The 16608-nt window shown below is 62.1% G+C and overlaps 2 protein-coding genes across 8 annotated transcripts; one reads left to right on the top strand and one right to left on the bottom strand.

The window, feature by feature from the left end:
- The first annotated feature begins 11 nt into the window (after positions 1-11).
- Positions 12-11084, top strand: LOC127036529 (sulfotransferase 2B1-like). Of its 2 annotated transcripts, none has more exons than XM_050927551.1 (7): positions 12-365; positions 7620-7762; positions 8039-8247; positions 8490-8616; positions 8703-8797; positions 9982-10162; positions 10466-11084. In XM_050927551.1, the coding sequence occupies exons 1-7, from the start codon at positions 244-246 to the stop codon at positions 10618-10620; spliced, it is 1032 nt and encodes a 343-aa protein (XP_050783508.1). In that variant the 5' UTR covers positions 12-243; the 3' UTR covers positions 10621-11084. The 2 variants fall into 2 exon arrangements, with proteins under 2 accessions (XP_050783508.1, XP_050783509.1); XM_050927552.1 differs by lacking the exon at positions 12-365 and adding an exon at positions 1316-1763.
- A 513-nt stretch (positions 11085-11597) lies between these two features.
- On the bottom strand, positions 11598-15617 carry LOC127036524 (zinc finger protein 771-like). Of its 6 annotated transcripts, none has more exons than XM_050927544.1 (3): positions 15554-15617; positions 12490-14485; positions 11598-12221 (listed from the first exon to the last, which is right to left on the bottom strand). In XM_050927544.1, the coding sequence occupies exon 2, from the start codon at positions 14472-14474 to the stop codon at positions 13098-13100; it is 1377 nt and encodes a 458-aa protein (XP_050783501.1). In that variant the 5' UTR covers positions 14475-14485; positions 15554-15617; the 3' UTR covers positions 11598-12221; positions 12490-13097. The 6 variants fall into 6 exon arrangements, with proteins under 6 accessions (XP_050783501.1, XP_050783502.1, XP_050783499.1 ...); XM_050927545.1 differs by having other exon boundaries at positions 12444-14485; XM_050927542.1 differs by having other exon boundaries at positions 12399-14485.
- Positions 15618-16608: the final 991 nt, after the last annotated feature.

Consider the following 16608-nt stretch of genomic DNA (forward strand, 5'->3'; position numbering starts at 1 on the left):
TGATAGCTCTTCCCCTGCTAGAGCCAGGCGAGAACCCAGGCGTCCTGGCTCCCACGACCCCCCAGCTCTAACCACCAGACCTCACTCCCCTCCCAGAGCCAGGGAGAGAACCCAGGTGTCCTGGCTCCCAGTTCCCGCTTGCCTGCTCTACCCACTAGACCCAACTCCCCTTCAAGACAGGGATGGAACCCAGGAGTCCTGGCTCCCAGCCCCTCCCCAGCTCTGCTCCTGCGACTGTCCAGAATGCTGCCCTGGGTGATTCACGCCCTGCGGAGCTCAGGTCCCTGTGGGGCAGAGGCTGGGCATCTGCCAGGGAATCAGGAGCTGCTCCCAGTGTCTGAGGCTTTGTCATTAGCATCTGTGCAGTGAGTATCCTGACATTGCCTGGTTGGGGGGCTGGGAGCCAGGACTCCTGGGTTCTCTGTTTGGCTCTGGGAGGGGAGTGGGGGTGAGTGGTTAGAACAGGGTGCTGGGAGTTCTCCAAATAGCTGTCAGTGACTCTCTCTGACCCATTCATGCCGTTTTCATCACCTTTCACTTTTTGTGTCTTTGTGGCCAGAATTTGGCACCGGGCCCGATGGGTTAAATGGGAGCTGACTTTCTCCTGTGGTTTCCCATAACTCCAGTTGCTCGGGGCTCTATGCAAAACACCCCAAACCCTGCCAATTAGCAACCCCACAGATTTCTCTCTAACAGGTGCACTGGCAGCTTCTCTTCCAAATGGGACCCCAGGCCTCCAGGTGGGAGATGCTGCTCACCCACTTATTAGTCTAATCACAGGGCTGCTGGCACCTGAGCAAGCTCGTTAAGGAGGCGTGTTTTCCTCCCAGCTTTCCTGGCACTGGGCCAGGCGGCCTGGCCTGGCAGCAGGTGATGGGCGTGGGAGGGCAGGAATTGTTAGCAAAACCAGCGATCGGGAGACGGGCTTGGAGATCCGCAGCATCACTCGTTTTGATCTTTATGTGGGGGTGAGATTGACCCCAGGGAGCTGAGATCAGAACCCGGCCCTGCCCCCAGTGCAGTCAGGGGTGACTCCAGATTGACCCCAGAGAGCTGAGATCAGAACCCGGCCCTGCCCCCAGTGCAGTCAGGGGTGACTCCGGATTGACCCAAGGGAGCTGAGATCAGGGGTGACTCTGAATTGACCCCGTGGGAGCTGAGATCAGGGCTGGCTCTGAATTGATGCCAGGGGAGCTGAGATCAGGGGTGACTCTGAATTGACCCCGTGGGAGCTGAGATCAGGGCTGGCTCTGAATTGATGCCAGGCGAGCTGAGATCAGGGGTGGCTCTGAACTGATGCCAGGCGAGCTGAGATCAGGGGTGGCTCTGAACTGATGCCAGGCGAGCTGAGATCAGGGGTGGCTCTTGATGCCAGGGGAGCTGAGATCAGGGGTGACTCTGAATTGACCCTGCAGGAGCTGAGATCAGGGCTGGCTCTGAATTGATGCCAGGGGAGCTGAGATCAGGGGTGACTCTGGATTGATCCCAGGGAGCTGAGATCAGAACCCGGCCTTCCCTGCCCCCAGTGCAATCAGGGGCGACTCCAGATCCAGCCCAGGGGTGGGTGGCTCTGTCCCATGGTGGGGGGTGTTTCGCATTCCCCTGCCATGGGGTGCTCGGAGCCAGCCTCCCACACTCAATCTGTAGGCGGTTCCCAGCCCCAGGGCTCAGGGCACTGGCTCACCGGCCCAGACCCAGGGGAATCCCTGCATTGCTCCCACAGCCGCTGTGCCAGCCAGGCACTGCCTCCCGCCCTAGGGCAGGTAAGAGAGTGCGGTGGGGGGGGTCCTCCTGTGTGTGCAGCCCGGCTGGGGATGGAGGGGGGGGCCTGGTGCTGGGGGCCCCCAACGGCTCCAGGCTGGCTCTGTCCTTCGCTCTGAGCAGCTCCAGGGTCAGGTTCTTCCTTTGCTCACGAGGCTTTTGCTTGGGGCAGCCCCGGTGCCAGCCAACGAGTGCGGAGCAGAGCCAGCCGGAGGCCGAAATGCACATTGGGGGTGGGGTGGAGAGAAGGGGTGTGGGAGGGTAGAGGAGTGGGGGATGGAGGGGGAGTAGGGGTTCCTGTGGGGCTGGGTAGAGGCGTGGGGCGGATGGAGGGAGTGTGGGGGTGGAGGGGTTCCCATGGGGCTGGGTAGAGGAGCGGGGGCTGGAGGAAGTGTGGGGTTGGAGGGGTTCCCGTGTGGCTGGGTACAGGAGTGGCGGGGATGGAGGGGGTGTGAGGAAGGAGGGGTTCCCATGGGGCTGGATAGAGGAGGGGGGATGGAGGGAGTGTGGGGTTGGAGGGGTTCCTGTGGGGCTGGGTACAGGAGTGGGCGGGGGTGAGAGGGAGCAGGGGTTCCCATGGGGCTGGATAGAGGAGTGGGGGGGATGGAGGGGGTTAGAGGGAGCAGGGGGTTTCCATGGGGCTGTGTAGAGAAGTGAGGGGGATGGAGGGGGTGAGAGAGAGCAGGGGGTTTCCATGGCGCTGAATAGAGAGGGGGTTGAGGGGGTGAGAGGGAGTAGGGGTTACCATGGGGCTGGATGGGGGGGGATGGAGGGGGTGAGAGGGAGCAGTGGCTCCCATGGGCCTGGGTACAAGAGTGGGGGGGAAGGATGGTGGTGTGGGGTTGGAGGGGTTCCCATGGTGCTGTATAGAGGAGGGGGGTTGGAGGTGGTGAGAGGGAGCAGGGGTTCCCATGGGGCTGTGTAGAGAAGTGGGGGGAGATGGAGGGGTATGGGATTGGAGGGGTTCCTGTGGGGCTGGATAGAGGGAGGGATGGAGGGGTGTGGGGTTGGAGGGGTTCCTGTGGGGCTGGATGGGGGGGGCTGGAGGAAGTGTGGGGTTGGAGGGGTTCCCATGGGGCTGGGTACAGGAGTGGGGAGGATGGAGGGGGTGTGAGGGAGCAGGGGTTCCCATGGGGCTGTGTACAGGAGTGGGGGGATGGAGGAGGTGTGGGGTGGAGGGGTTCCCATAGTGCTGTGTAGAGAAGTGTGGGGGATGGAGGGGGTGAGAGGGAGCAGGGGTTCTCATGGGGCTGGATAGAGGCAGGGGGATGGAGGGTGTGTGGGTGTGGAGCGGTTCCTGTGGGGCTGGATAGAGGAGGAGGGGATGGAGGGGGTGTGAGGGAGCAGGGGCTCCCGTGGGGCTGCATAGAGGAGTCGGGGCTGGGCAGCCAGCAGCACCAACACGTGGCAGGCGACGGGCACGGCCGCCCCACGCATCAGGCTTGGGCGCAGCTGAGACGCTTGGCTTCTGGCTCTGCCTGTGGCCAGCTGAATGACTCATCTTGCGGGACCTCAGTTTCCCCATCTTTACGACCTCTCAGCCTGCGAGCTGCACAGGGCAGGACGGTCTCCCTGCGTGTAGACAGTGCCTGGCCCGACGGGGCCCCACTCTTGGCCCCTGGGCAGCAGTGGGGTCCCGTCCCACCCTCCACTGGGGTAGTGACGAGAGCATCCAAGAGACACGATAACGATGTGAATGATGGGAGGAGAAAGGAACCCAGGTGCTGTGATGTCCCTGGTGTTACCCGTCTCTCAGACACGGCTCACTGGGGACCCCACGTTTCCAGCTCCCCCCGGGCTGGAGCAGCAGTAAATAGACTCAGCTTGTTTACTCTGATGGCTGCAGTTGCATTCGAATTGCGTAAGACAAGTTAGGGGCAGGGAGCTCTGCCCAACCTCTCCAACGCTACAAAAACAGATAATCGTTCAGAACATCTGTTTATAATGCAACATTAACATACATGCACATGTGCGCACGCAATGTTATGGGCCTTGATGGTTACCATGAATCACTTTAATGCTGATGGGTGTAATCTGTTGGGTTAGCTAGAAGGAGCAATTAAGCTGCTGGTATGTAATGAGAGTGGGAAACAACAGAAGCCACCACTCAAGGCATGGAGCCAAAAGGCAAGGCCTGTGCAAAAACAACAAAAAGCTAACCCAGGGAGATGAAGAGGGGTTTCCCCAGGAGGCTGGAACAAGAATAGAGGATAGTTGGTTTCTACTCCTGCCTCTGCACCTGGCAACTCCAAGTCATGTTGATTGCTCTAGGCCTCATCTTCAACATGAGGATAAAGTTACTGACCCCATCTGTTTACACATGTCATGGGGGTGGCTTAGCCAGAGATGCAGCGGCCCTGGAAGAAAGCAGGGAGACAAAGCTGTTTGGGGCACAGGACTGTCTGAACGCAGGCCTGGATTTCTGAACAAGGAACCTGCCTGCTGCTGCTTCATCCTAGTGCATTCAGGGAACTAGGCCTTTGCATCCATTCTTGGTCACCCCAGATCACACAGGACTCCTACCAGCCATTTCTCCTCCAACCGGTCAGACATCGATGGACCGCACCAGCCAAATCGGGCAGCAACGTTATGCATCAGTCAGTAGCTTTGGGCACTGGCGGAGGATGACCATCCTCAGTTATTCATCCCACTGTCCCTCGTTGGCTGGATTCCAGCCTTGGCGTGGAACAGCAGCTGGGGCTGGTTCCAGGCATGGGGTGACTGAGACCTTGCACCAACTTCCAGCGATTTTGACACACTTTTTTTCGGTCAGGGGAAAAACGATTTGGGAAAAGTCAAACGGTTTGATTTTTAGGGGCAGGGGATTCACACTGCTTTGCTGCTAGGAACTTCCACCCATTTTATATGATCATTTTAAAGGCAAAAGTGTATTTGAAACCCCACTTGCCACTGGCCCGAAATGAAAATGCCACCAGACATCTGATTTGCCGAAAACTCTAAAACAGAGCCCAAAAAATCCAGGGTATGCCTCATGGGTAAGTTCATCAATTTTAAAGCCAGGTGGGACCCCCAGTCTGCCCTCCTGTCCAGCACCAGCCAGAGAACGGCCCCGCAATAACAGAGCAGATCTGTTTGAAAACCTGGATTTTAAAGGTGAATTGTTCCCTGGTGAATAGGTGAATTGTCCCCCAATTTGTTACTGTGACCGTTCCAAACGTAGGCCTAATTTCCAGGCTGAATGTGTCTCAACTTCCTGCCGTTGAATGGCGTTTGACCTTTTGTTAGACTGAAGAGCCCGTTATGAATTAGCTGTTCCCCACAGATCGACTGGGATCAAGTCAGCCCTGAACCTCTTTGTCAAGCCAGATAGACTGAAGCCCTGAGTCTCTCCCTCTCAGGCAGGTTTTCTCACCCTTGAACCGTTCTCCTGGCTCTTCTCTGGCCCCTCTCTGATCACCATCCTTCCTGAATGGCGTGCACTAGAGCTAGACACAGGCTCCCAGCAGCAGTCGCACCAAATCCAGAGATCAAATGGCCTCTGCGCCGTCTATAGATTCCCCTGTTTATGTGCCCCAGCCTCACACAGGGAGCTCACATTCAGCCGAATGCCCACCATGCCCTCCCAGGTTTCTGCAGCGTCCCGGCTTCCCACGAGAGATTCCCCCGGGCTGGCAGCACAGCCAGCATCCTTTATTCCCGAGTGGTTACGGTGATGTTTAGCCCTGGATTTGTGACCTTTCTCTTCGGGAAACCTCCTGAGCATCCAAGGTTCATATGTCTCCCCCACAAGAAACTAAGGCTGCCGTCCACCCCTCGACTTCCCACAGAACCATGGCTCAACTTTGGATGCTTTGCCCTTGTCTGCCTGGCCTGGTCGCAGTGGCTCAAAAATAACCTGTGGCTGCAGGCCAATCCCAGGTGGGATGCGCTATATTAAAGACACCACTTGGATTGGCAGGACAGGGCTTCATCTGAGGCTGGCTCCCCCGAGCCCCGACCTTCCTGCCTCTCCGCCTCCTGCTCCAAGCGGCAGGCAAGTTTCACCATCGACACGGAGTGACCTGCATGTTCCACACCCATCGGACCAGAACAAGCCACTCCACCCCTGGGCGAGGCAGAGGGAACAGGCAGTTTGTGACAGATCTACCTTCACATTGTGGCCGGCAGGAGAGGAAGGCTTGGGGAACCACAGCGAGAGGCATGGGAATGGCCTAGATTGTGGCTCCTGTAAATTGAAAAGCGTCGACATCCGGCCACGTGAGGCTGGAAGGGGCCTCAAGGGGGCGTTCAGCCCAGCCCCCCCCTGCGCTGAGGCAGGAACAGATCCATCTAGATGGTCCCTGGCAGGGTTTGTCCGATGTGATCTTGCAAACGCACACGGACGGGGAGCTCGCAGCTGTCCTGGGGAGCTGGGTCCATAGCTGAATTCTCCTTCCCGATCGAATGTTTTCCCCTGATCGCTCACCGGGATCTCAGTCGCCGGAAACTCAGTGACCGATCCCCGGCCTCCTTAGACTCATCTCTGTGGGCCGCTATCGGCCCCCTCAGCCAGCTCGTCTGTGGATGGACCAGGCCCAGTTCTTCCGCCTTTTCCCCATTGGCTGGGTTTTCTAATCCTCCCGCACCCGTTTGGCTCCTCTCCTCTGGACTCTCTCCAAATGTGGCTGCATCTCTCTGAACGTGTGGTGCCCGAAATGGAGCTTCCCCCCCCCCACCTGGGCAAACAAGCCCCTCCCATGGCTCACCCCGACCCTCTCACTCACAGGGCACATGTGATCCAGTTTGTGATCCACTAGACACACACACACACACACCCATCCGCTGTTTTGTGGCACCCCTGCCTAGCCAGCTGTTCTCCCTCGGACAGCTGATTTTTTCCTTCCCACGTGCCGTTCTCTGTGCTGGTCCTTCTCGCTGGTTTCAGCCCCGTTCGCCAGTTTCTCAGACCTCTCCCAGCGTGGGCTCCATCCACAGGTATCCCAGGTAGGGCGGGAAGGAGTCAGGTTTGAAGCATCGATTTTGCACACTGTGGCCGTAACCCTGGAAATTCACCGAGAGGCCAAGTCGGGAAAACGCTGCTTGCGCGTGATCAGACTTTTTCGCTGGGTCTCTTCCCGCGGGTGCTGGGGCCCGTTCAGCTTGTCAGGGGGAGCGAGCGTTAACTCTAGGACTCCCAGTGTCTGCCCTCATTGGATAATTAGTGACTAATTGACCAATTTCCCCTTCTCCGCCACCCTAGGTCTGCGACACTGTGAGTGGAAATTGGCACAAAGCTCAAGGAAGGGGTTAAAGTGAAGGCCGGGGTTGTGGTCTGAATCTGCTGGCATGAGGCCTGGTGCTGAGCGTTGGCTCCACTTGGGCAGCCAGCGCGGGTGCCCCTGGGGGGACGAGCAGCCGTGGGGAGCGGAGCCGGGATCCCAACATGGGAGATTCAGCCTGGCTCATGGGTTGAGGCTGGAGCAGCCTCGTGAGTTGCTGGGCAGCCTGGCCACCACTGTGGGAGGGTGGGGGGGCCAGTGTCATGTGATGCACGCCATGGGCATGGCTCAGACACACACACACAGCAGGACTCAGCCCCTCCAGCAGGGGGCAGCGCGTGCACACACACGCACACACACACACGCCCAACCCCTCCAGCACGGGGTGGCAGAGGCAGGCAGACAGAGAGCATGGCCCAATCCCTCCAGCAGGGGGCGCCATGGACACACATGCACAGAGCGGGGCTCAGCCTCTCCAGCAGGGGGCAGCAGGGACACACACACACACACACACACACACACACACACACACACACACACACACACACACACACACACACACACACACACACACAGCTGAGGGGTAACTCCGAGGGCTCCCACTGTCTCTAATGACCCTCGTGTCTCCCCCATTCCCAGCCCCAGGATGTTTAAGGAATATTTCCAGTACAAGGGGATCAGCTTCCCTAGGCTGATCTACTCGGAGCAGGGGCTGCGGGAGGTGGAGAACAAATTCCAAGTCCGGGATGACGACGTCTTTAACGTCACCTACCAGAAATCAGGTACCGTGGGGCCCTGGAGCCAGGGCTAGGGCCCTGGGAGTGGGGACTAGTGGTAGAGCAGGGGGGCTGGGAGCCAGGACTCCTGGATTCTCTCCCTGGCTCTGTGAGGGGCGTGGGGTCTAGTGGTTAGAGGGGGGGGGGCCGGGAGCCAGGACTCCTGGGTTCTCTCTCCCTTTTTGGGTGGGGGCTGGGGATTCTAAGGACCACACAGCACTGGGTGGGTTCGGTTCCCCGTTGTCCATAGCAACGGTCACCACAGCGAGGCTGTCGCCATAGGGACCGTCTGGATGCTGGAGATCCTGAGCCTCATCCACAGCAACGGGGACCCCAGCCGGTGTCGAACGGTCCCTAACTGGGACCGGGGGCCCTGGTATGAGACCGTCCTGGGCCTGCAGACAGCACGGAGCAACCAGCCGCCCCGGCTCATCAGTTCCCACCTGCCCATCCAGCTCTTTGCCAAGTCCTTCTTCCAGTCCAAGGCCAAGGTGCAGCTCTGGGGCCCCCGGGGGGGGAGGGTAAGGCAGAGCCTCGGCCCTCGAGTAAAATAAAATTCAGTTTCTAGCCCCTGAGGGTGGGGAGAAAAGCCCCAAAATGAGACTCTGCCAGAGTTTGCTGAGAGCCTGAGCCCATTGCTCTCCCCCAACATGTACCCTTAGGGGCCAGCCCCCCACTTCATCCCCTCCCCCAGAGGCCCCGCCCCCCTGCTCACCCTACATCCCCCCCCCAGGTGCTGTACACAGTGCGGAACCCCAAGGACGTCTTCGTCTCCCTCTACCACTTCGCCCAGATCTTCCGTCCCTACAAGGAGCCGGGGCAGCTGGAGCAGTTCCTGGAGCAGTTCCTGGAGGGGGACGGTGAGTGCCATGTGGTGGGGGATGGGGTGGGAGGCTGGGCCTCCTCCGAGATGTCCCTCATAATCCCCCCCCCTTTGCACTTGCAGTGCCCTTCGGCTCCTGGTTCGATCACGTCAAGGGCTGGATGGGCCTGCGGGGCCACGAGAACTTCTTCTGGATCAGCTACGAGGAGCTGCAGCAGGTCAGGGAGCCCAGCCACAGGGGGGAGGGGTTGAGGGGGCCCAGCATGGAACAGAGGAGTCGGGGGGGCTGGGAGGGAGTGGAGGGGGGGAAGAAGAGGGGAGGGGGCTGGAGTAGCCCTAGACGGAGAGGATCTGAGCAGGGGTTCCCTGACAGGCAGAGGGTTGGGGGCTGGGCTTGCCCAGGCTGGGGGAGATGGAGCTCAGTTACCCCCCCTGCAGTTACCCCACCCCACCAGCTGGGGGTGCTGCCCCCGCCTCCAACCTGTAGCCACGGACATGGGGGACATGTGGGGCAGCTCCCCCTGGAGCAGAAATTAGGGGTTCTGGGTCTGGCCTCAGCACAGCCACGGTGCCCCCTGCCCCGGCTGCGAGGCGCCCGCCCAGACACGTCCTCGGCCAGGCTGCGGGCTGAGCCATAGCCCCAAACTGAGCCTGGTGGGGCTTGGAGACAGGAGGGTCCTGGAAGGGGGATCACAAAATGCAGCAGTGACACAGGACCCCAGCCCCCACGAGAGTGCAAGGGACCAAGCCTCGGGTGCTGCCCCACATGGGGTCCTGCTTCAATTCGCCACCTGGGCACAGAGTCGCCGAGATCGGGGTCCCATCGGACCGGGCGCTGCCCAGACCAAGTCGCTGAGATCGGGGTCCCGTCAGGCTGGGCGCTGCCCAGACCCAGAGTCACCGAGATCAGGGCCCCCTTGGGCCAGGTGCTGCCCAGACACAGAGTCACCAAGATCGGGGCCACATCAGGCCGGGCGCTGCCAGGACACACAATAAGAGATCGTCCCTGTCTCTGAGAGCTCCAAGTGTAAATAGACAGAGGGTAAACTGAGGCACAGCAGAAGGCCCATGACTTGTCCAGGGTGACCCAGTGGTTCAGTGGCAGAGCTGAACCGTGACCCCAGGATTCCCCCAGTCCATCTCCAGCCTCCTCCATCCCAGCCAGGACTCCGGGGTCCCATCTCCAAGCCATGCCAGGGGTCCCCGTCCCTGCTTCTGTCCCCCACGGGGCCAGCCCGAGGCAAGGTGGGGACGTCCCTTTGGCCGGGGAGTCCCCATGAGTTAGATCTGCCCCGTTCTGATGTTCTCCAGCGTGGGCTGAGGCCTCCCTGCCTCAGTTTCCCCAAACCCAGCGCACCCCAGGAAGACGCCTTGCCACTGATCCCTCCCCTCCTCCCCTCAGGACCTGCGGGGCAGCGTGGAGCGGATCTGCCGGTTCCTTGGCAAGCAGCTGGACGCGCAGGCAATGGACGGGGTGGTGGAGAACGCCTCCTTCCAGGCCATGAAGCAGAACAAGATGAGCAACTTCAGCCTGGCCCCCAGGTTCCTCCTGGACCAGACCCACAGCTCGTTCTTGCGGAAAGGTGAGGCTGGGCAGGGTGGGGGCGCTATGGGAGAAGAATGGGGCCCCATAAGCTGAGTCCTGGATGAGAAGAGATGTAGACCCTGGCTCAGCTCAGCATGACGGGGCTGCAGGTCAGGAATGAGGGGCACCAGCAGAGCTGGGGGGCGGGGGAGGTCCAGGGCTGGGCTAGCAGGGGCTGCAGGTCGGGAGTGAGGGGCACCAGCGGAGCTGGGGGAAGCCCATTTCTGGGATAGTGTGTGTGTGGGGGGGGGGCGATGTGGGGGCCGCTCCCATGATGCTCTCTGCTCTGTCTCTGTCGCAGGGATTGCCGGGGACTGGAAGAACCAGCTCACCACGGCCCAGAGTGAGAATTTCGACCGGGTTTACCGGGAGCAGATGCAGGGGCTGGACCTGAGCTTCCCCTGGGACGAGCCGAGCCCCCAGCCCTCCCCGCCCCCCACACCGGGCGGCAGCTGAGACAGAAGGAAGTGCGGTGCACTGGTTAGAGCAGGGAGGCTGGGAGCCCGGACTCCTGGGTTCTCTCCTGGCTCTGGGAGGGGAGGGGCGTCTAGTGGTTAGAGCAGGGGGGCTGGGACCCTGGGTTCCAGGTTTAATGACTGAACACAGGATTCCCAAGGGCAGGGAATGGGGGTGTCCTTAGGCAGTGGGGTGCTGGGGGTCAGGTGTCCAGGAGGGGTAGGATGGGCTCAGGACTCTGTGGCCCCCCAGGGGCCCCTCTGGGAGGTCTCTTGGGCAAGGATGAAGGCTCCCCACCCCTGGTAGGATCCCTGCCCCATTCAGCCCCCACAGGGTCTAGAGGGAGCAGGGAGGGGGTCTCGTGGGTAACCCGGGATCTGGCCTCTTAACTTGAGATCTGTAGTAAACACGGAACAATAAAACTAATTTCTTGCTGGGCACATAATGCAGCTCTTCTGTGGGGGCTGAGTATACAGGGATGTCTTGCCTGGTGCTGGGATGCGGCCCCTCGGGGGTGGGGCAAAGGGGCTGGGTATACAGGGACCCCCCCCCACCCAGCACTGAGACGCAGCCCCTGAGGGGTGTGGTGTGGGGGTTGGGTAAACAGAGACCCCTTCATCTAGCGCTGGGACACGGCCCCTAAAGGGTGGGGTGTGGGGGCTGGGTACAGAGACCCCCTCACCGAGTGCTGGGATGCAGCCCCTCAGGGGTGGATTATCTGAGGACCCCTTGCTTGGTCACGCTCAGGGCAGATCCCCCCTCTCTCAGCGACGGGCTCAGGCTCTCAGCACATCCAGGCAGGGTCCGTCTCCCTCCAGTCACATGTCCAGACTTTTCTTCATGGTGCAAGGCCTAGAAACGCCTTAGTTCTTGTGTCTGGCAGCTGGCACCGTGCCCAGGCTGCCCCCAGCCAGGCTGTGGGGTGGGTTCCCCCCCCCCCGCTCCAGCAGCCGAAAGCAACTGAGGCAGAGCCCGAGTCGTGGCCCCGTCACATTTATTGGGGTGGGTCGCTGGACAGAACTGTCAACAGCAGGTCCTAGCACGTCTCCATCCACGCACGGGGGAGCGCGACTGTATCCTCCCCCCCGCAGGGCCATACAGTGCCCCTGTCTGACCCCCCCCCCGACTGCGCCACCCTGACCATGAAGCTTCTGCTGGCAGAAACCCAGCAGATCTGTGCCCAGTGTGACCCCCCCCCCCGGGTTGCTGCAGGAAGCCAGCTGCATGCTGGGGGTCCCAGCACCCCAACACCCCTGGGGCTGAGATGCAGAGCACCCTCCCTGTCTCAATGGGAACCAATTTTCCATCCCCCCCGTGACTTAGTGAGATGCTAAGCAGCCTGGAGGGGCGGGGAGTGGGGCTTGGGGCAGGGCCCTGCGTCAGTGGGTCAGGGAACCATGGGGGGGGAATGGGGGCCCGGCCCTTCACTGCCCTCAGGGATCACAGTGGGGTCAGGCAGCAGGGCAGGGACAGATGGGGCTCTTGGACCCACAGTTCTACATCCTGATACTCCGCCCACCCCCTGCCAACAAATGGCATAATCCTTCTAGGGGTGCCCCTTTCCCCCATCCCAGGACATGGCGTGACCCATCTAGGGGTACCTCGTCCCCCATCCCAGATTATGGCGTGACCCATCGAGGGACACTCCCTCCCCCATCTCAGGACATGGCATGACCCATCAAAGGACACTCCCTCCCCCATCCCAGAACATGGCGTGACGCATCTAGGGGTACCCCCTCCCCTCATCCCAGATCATGGTGTGACCCATCTAGTGATACCCCCTCCCCCCATCCCAGATCATGGCGTGACCCATCTAGGGGTACCCCCTCCCCTCATCCCAGAACATGGAGTGACCCATCTAGGGGTAACCCCTCCCCCCATCCCAGATCATGGTGTGACCCATCGAGGGGTACCTTGTCCCCCATCCCACAACATGGCGTGATCTCCCCACATCAGACCCATTGGCCCATCTAGCCCAGTGTCTAACCCTAGAGGGGGGATTCCCTGCTCCCTGCCAAGGCCAGCTGGTCCCCACCCTGGGGCTGGTGCCCCCTAGAGGGGAAGGGCCCCATGTGCCATTCCCCACTTTGTCCTTCCATCCCCGGTGCTGCCTGGGCTGCTCCCCAATTCCCCTCCCCTCGGTATTAACCAGCCAGCCGCGGATCTCAGCATCTGACACCCCCCCGCGACAGAGGTGTGGGATGACCCCCCCCATATGCCACCTCCTCATCTCACCCTCTCACAGGCTCCGTTCCCTTTGACGCCCCCAGACCTCTCCTCTGCCCCCCCCTCAATATCTCTCCATGCACCCCCCCCACCAAACTCCCAGGAATAGAGTTCAAGGACTGGCTCAGGAGATGGGGGAAGGCTTTGGACCCTTTCCTTGCAACTCTGACCCAGGGGTCCCCCCACCAGGCCCCAGGGGATCCCCCCTCTGCCCTCCCCCCCAATCCAGCTCAGAATGCCCACCGGGCACATCAGGAGCCCTCCCCAGAGCCGCCGGCCGCGCTCCCTTCCTCCTCCTCGTCCTCGGGGGTGCAGAAGGCCGAGTGGTCCTGGCTGTCGAAGCAGGAGTTGCTGAGGAAGGCCTCGGGCCGGGCGGCAGCCAGGAGCTCGGGCCGGTGCCCGCGCTGGTGCCGCAGGAGGCTGTAGGCGCGGGAGAAGAACTTGTGGCAGACGCCGCACTGGTGGGGCTTGTCTCCCTGGTGGACCTGCCGGTGGCGGGCCAGGTCGGCCAGGCGCTTGAATTCCTTCTGGCAGAGCACGCACTGGAAGGGCCGGGCGCCCGTGTGGGTGACCTGGTGCTGCTTGAGGTGGGAGAGGCGCCGGAAGCGCTTGCCGCACTGGCCGCAGGGGTAGGGCAGCTCGCCCGTGTGGATCAGGAAGTGGGTGGCCAGGTCGTACTTGCTTTTGAAGGCTTTGCTGCAGACGCTGCACTCGGAGCCCTTGGGGGGCAGCTCCGGGCCGGGGGCGGCTTCCCCGTGCGCCCGCCGGTGGCTGGCCAGCTCGCCCGCCTTGCGGAAGCGCTGGCGGCAGAGCGGGCAGCCGAAGGGCAGCCCGGCCCCGGCCCCGTGGCACCGGCTGTGCTGCTTGAGGTAGGAGGAGAGGCGGAAGGCCATGCCACAGTCGGGGCAGGCAAATGGCTTCTCGCCCGTGTGCACCCGGTGGTGCCGCGACAGGGACCAGGGCCGGGCGAAGAATTTGTGGCACACGTTGCACTGGTGCCGCTGGGCGCCGCCTGGCCCGGCCCGGCCCCGCGCCTTGAAGCACTTGTGCGCCTTCAGCTCGCCCTTGGTCTCGAAAGCCTCCTGGCAGGCCAGGCACAGCAACGTCCAGTCCGCCTGCAGCAGCACCTGCTTCTCGTCGGCTTCCTCGGCCCCGTGCCCCTCGCCTGGGGGCCCGGCCTGCTGGCACAGCCGCTCGGCCGGCTCCGGGAAGCGCTGGCGGGCGTGGGTGCGCTGGTGGCGGGCCAGGTGGGCCGGGCGGCGGAAGGCCTTATGGCACACCGGGCACTGGAATGGTTTCTGCCCGCCGTGGGTCAGGCCGTGTCGCGCCAGGTAGTAGGGGAATTTGAACTGCTTCCCGCACACCTGGCACTGGTGCCCACGCTTGGCGCCGGAGTGGCACCGGTGGGATTCGCTGCTGGCAGGGCTCTGGGCGGGCGGGGCGCGGGGACGGCACCGGTGCTGCCGGAGGCCGTGGGCCTGGGCGAAGCGGCGCTGGCACGAGGCGCACTGGTGGGGTAGCCGGCGTGGGGGCCTGCCCAGCGGCTCCGGGGGCGGCATCTCCTGGGGGGAGTCTGGGGGCAGACCTGGTGTTGGGGAGGCAGGGGACTCGGGCAGCACAGTCTCCATTGTGGGGAGCTCTGGGTGGGAACGAAAAGATGCGGGGGGGGGTCAGGCAGGGAGGAAGTAATGATGGGAAATGTCCCCCAACCTGGCAGCGCTTGGGCATCGGGGCTAGGGAGAGGGGAGAGCCAGGGGAGAGTGCCCCTTACTGACCCCCGCCCTGCTCCCTGCAGCCCAGGACCCCCTACTGACCCCCTGCCCCATTCCCCGCCCTGCTCCCCGCAGCCCAGTGCCCCCTGCTAAGCCCTCCGCTCCACCCCCTGCAGCCCAGCACCCCCTACTGACCCCCTGCCCCATTCCCCGCCCTGCTCCCCGCAGCCCAGTGCCCCCTGCTAAGCCCTCCGCTCCACCCCCTGCAGCCCAGCACCCCCTACTGACTCCCTGCCCCATTCCCTGCCCCGCTCCCCCCAGCCAAGCTCCCCCTGCTGAAACCCTGCCCCACTCCCTGCAGCCTCGTGCCTCCTGCTGACCCCCTGCCCCGCTCCCTGCCCCCTGCAGCCCAGCCCCCCCACTGAGCCCCTGCCCCACTCCCTGCAGTCCAGTGCCCCCTACTGACCCCCGCCCTGCTCCCTGCAGCCCAGGACCCCCTACTGACCCTCCGCCCCATTCCCCCGCCCTGCTCCCCACAGCCCAGAGCCTCCTGCTAAGCCCCTCACTCCACCCCCTGCAGCCCAGCACCCCCTACTGACCCCCACCCTGCTCCCCACAGCCCAGCACCCTCTACTGACCCCCCCGCTCCCCGCCCCGCTCCCCGCAGCCTAGTGCCCCCTGCCGAGCCTCCCCCCCAGCTCCCAACAGCTCAGCGCCCCCTAGCGCCGCCCTGGAACAGGAATGGGGGGGCGGACTGACCCCCAACCCGGCCCCGTCAGTGTCACTAGTACCCGGCTCGCTCCCTCTCCACCTCTCTAAGGGTTAACTCGCCCCCCACCCCAAGCTCTCTGCAAACCGGCTGCTCCTCCCATGGGGGGTGGGGGCTGCACGTCCAGTTCCCCCCATGGAGCACTGCGCGCCTGGAGCGCCCCCCCCCCCAAATGCAGCATCCCCGGGCCAGGGCCCCACCCCGCTCGGGCTCGCCCGGGTGTTACCTCTGCTGCCAGCTGCAGGCTCCGTGCAAGGACGGGGGGCGCAGGGGGGCGATGTGTCTGTGTCGCAGCCTATCTCGTCCCCCTCAGAAACACACACTGGTGCTCACACACACACTAGTGCAAATACAGAGACCAGCCGGGGGCCAGGACACCTGGGTTCTATCTCCAGCTTGGGGGAGTGGGGTCTAGTGGTTAGAGCGGGGGGGAGTGGGTTGGGCTGGGAGCCAGGATGGTTGGGTTCTATCCCCAGCTCCGGGAGGGGAGCGGGGCTAGGGGCTCAAGCAGGGGGGCTGGGAGCCAGGATGCCTGGGTTCTATCCCTGGCTCGGGGGGGGGGGGCTGGTAACTTACAAAGGCAGAAAGAGAAATAGGAAAGGGGGGGGGGGCTTTGAGACATTGTGTTGAGCAATGGCTCTTAGGCTCAGTGACTCTGTGTCTGGGCAGCACCCAGCCAGCCAGAGCCCCAATTTCAACTGGATCCTCTCTGCACCACTGCAAACCACCTGCCGAAGGGTAGCAGGTTTCCAAAGGCAGCCTGGGGAATTTAAATCCAACTGCAATATCTGTCCCAGTGAATTAAACCCTAGAAACATCTCAGTTACTAACAGCTCCCTGATCTTATTTATAATGAATCCGCCCAGTCCCCAGCTCCATTGGTTCAGTGATTCATTCTCCTCCCTGATAATATTCTGCCCCTTATCTCTAGCTTGAATTTATCTCCCTTCACTCTGGCTTTTGCTGCACAGTGAAATCCACCCTACACCCAGAAATCTCTTCCCCCGTGGAGCCTGTGATCCAGTCGCCCCATAGAGAAACTAGCTGGACGTCATTCAGGGCCGTCTCCCGGCCTGTCCCCTACCTTGGCTTGGAAGTATTCGGTTTTTATGGGTAAATGCCATCCCGATAAGGGTCAATTTCACTGCCCCCGCACAAACCGCTGCCCAAAGATTTTCATCCATAAGAATCAAACTGTACAGCCAAGCAATGGAGGAAATATGCACAGGGCCCTACCGAATTCACCGTCCATTCTGGTCACAGGATTTTAAAAATCATCAG

The sequence above is a fragment of the Gopherus flavomarginatus genome, chromosome 18 (genome assembly GCF_025201925.1).
Source record: "Gopherus flavomarginatus isolate rGopFla2 chromosome 18, rGopFla2.mat.asm, whole genome shotgun sequence".
Classification (NCBI taxonomy): Eukaryota; Metazoa; Chordata; order Testudines; family Testudinidae; genus Gopherus; species Gopherus flavomarginatus.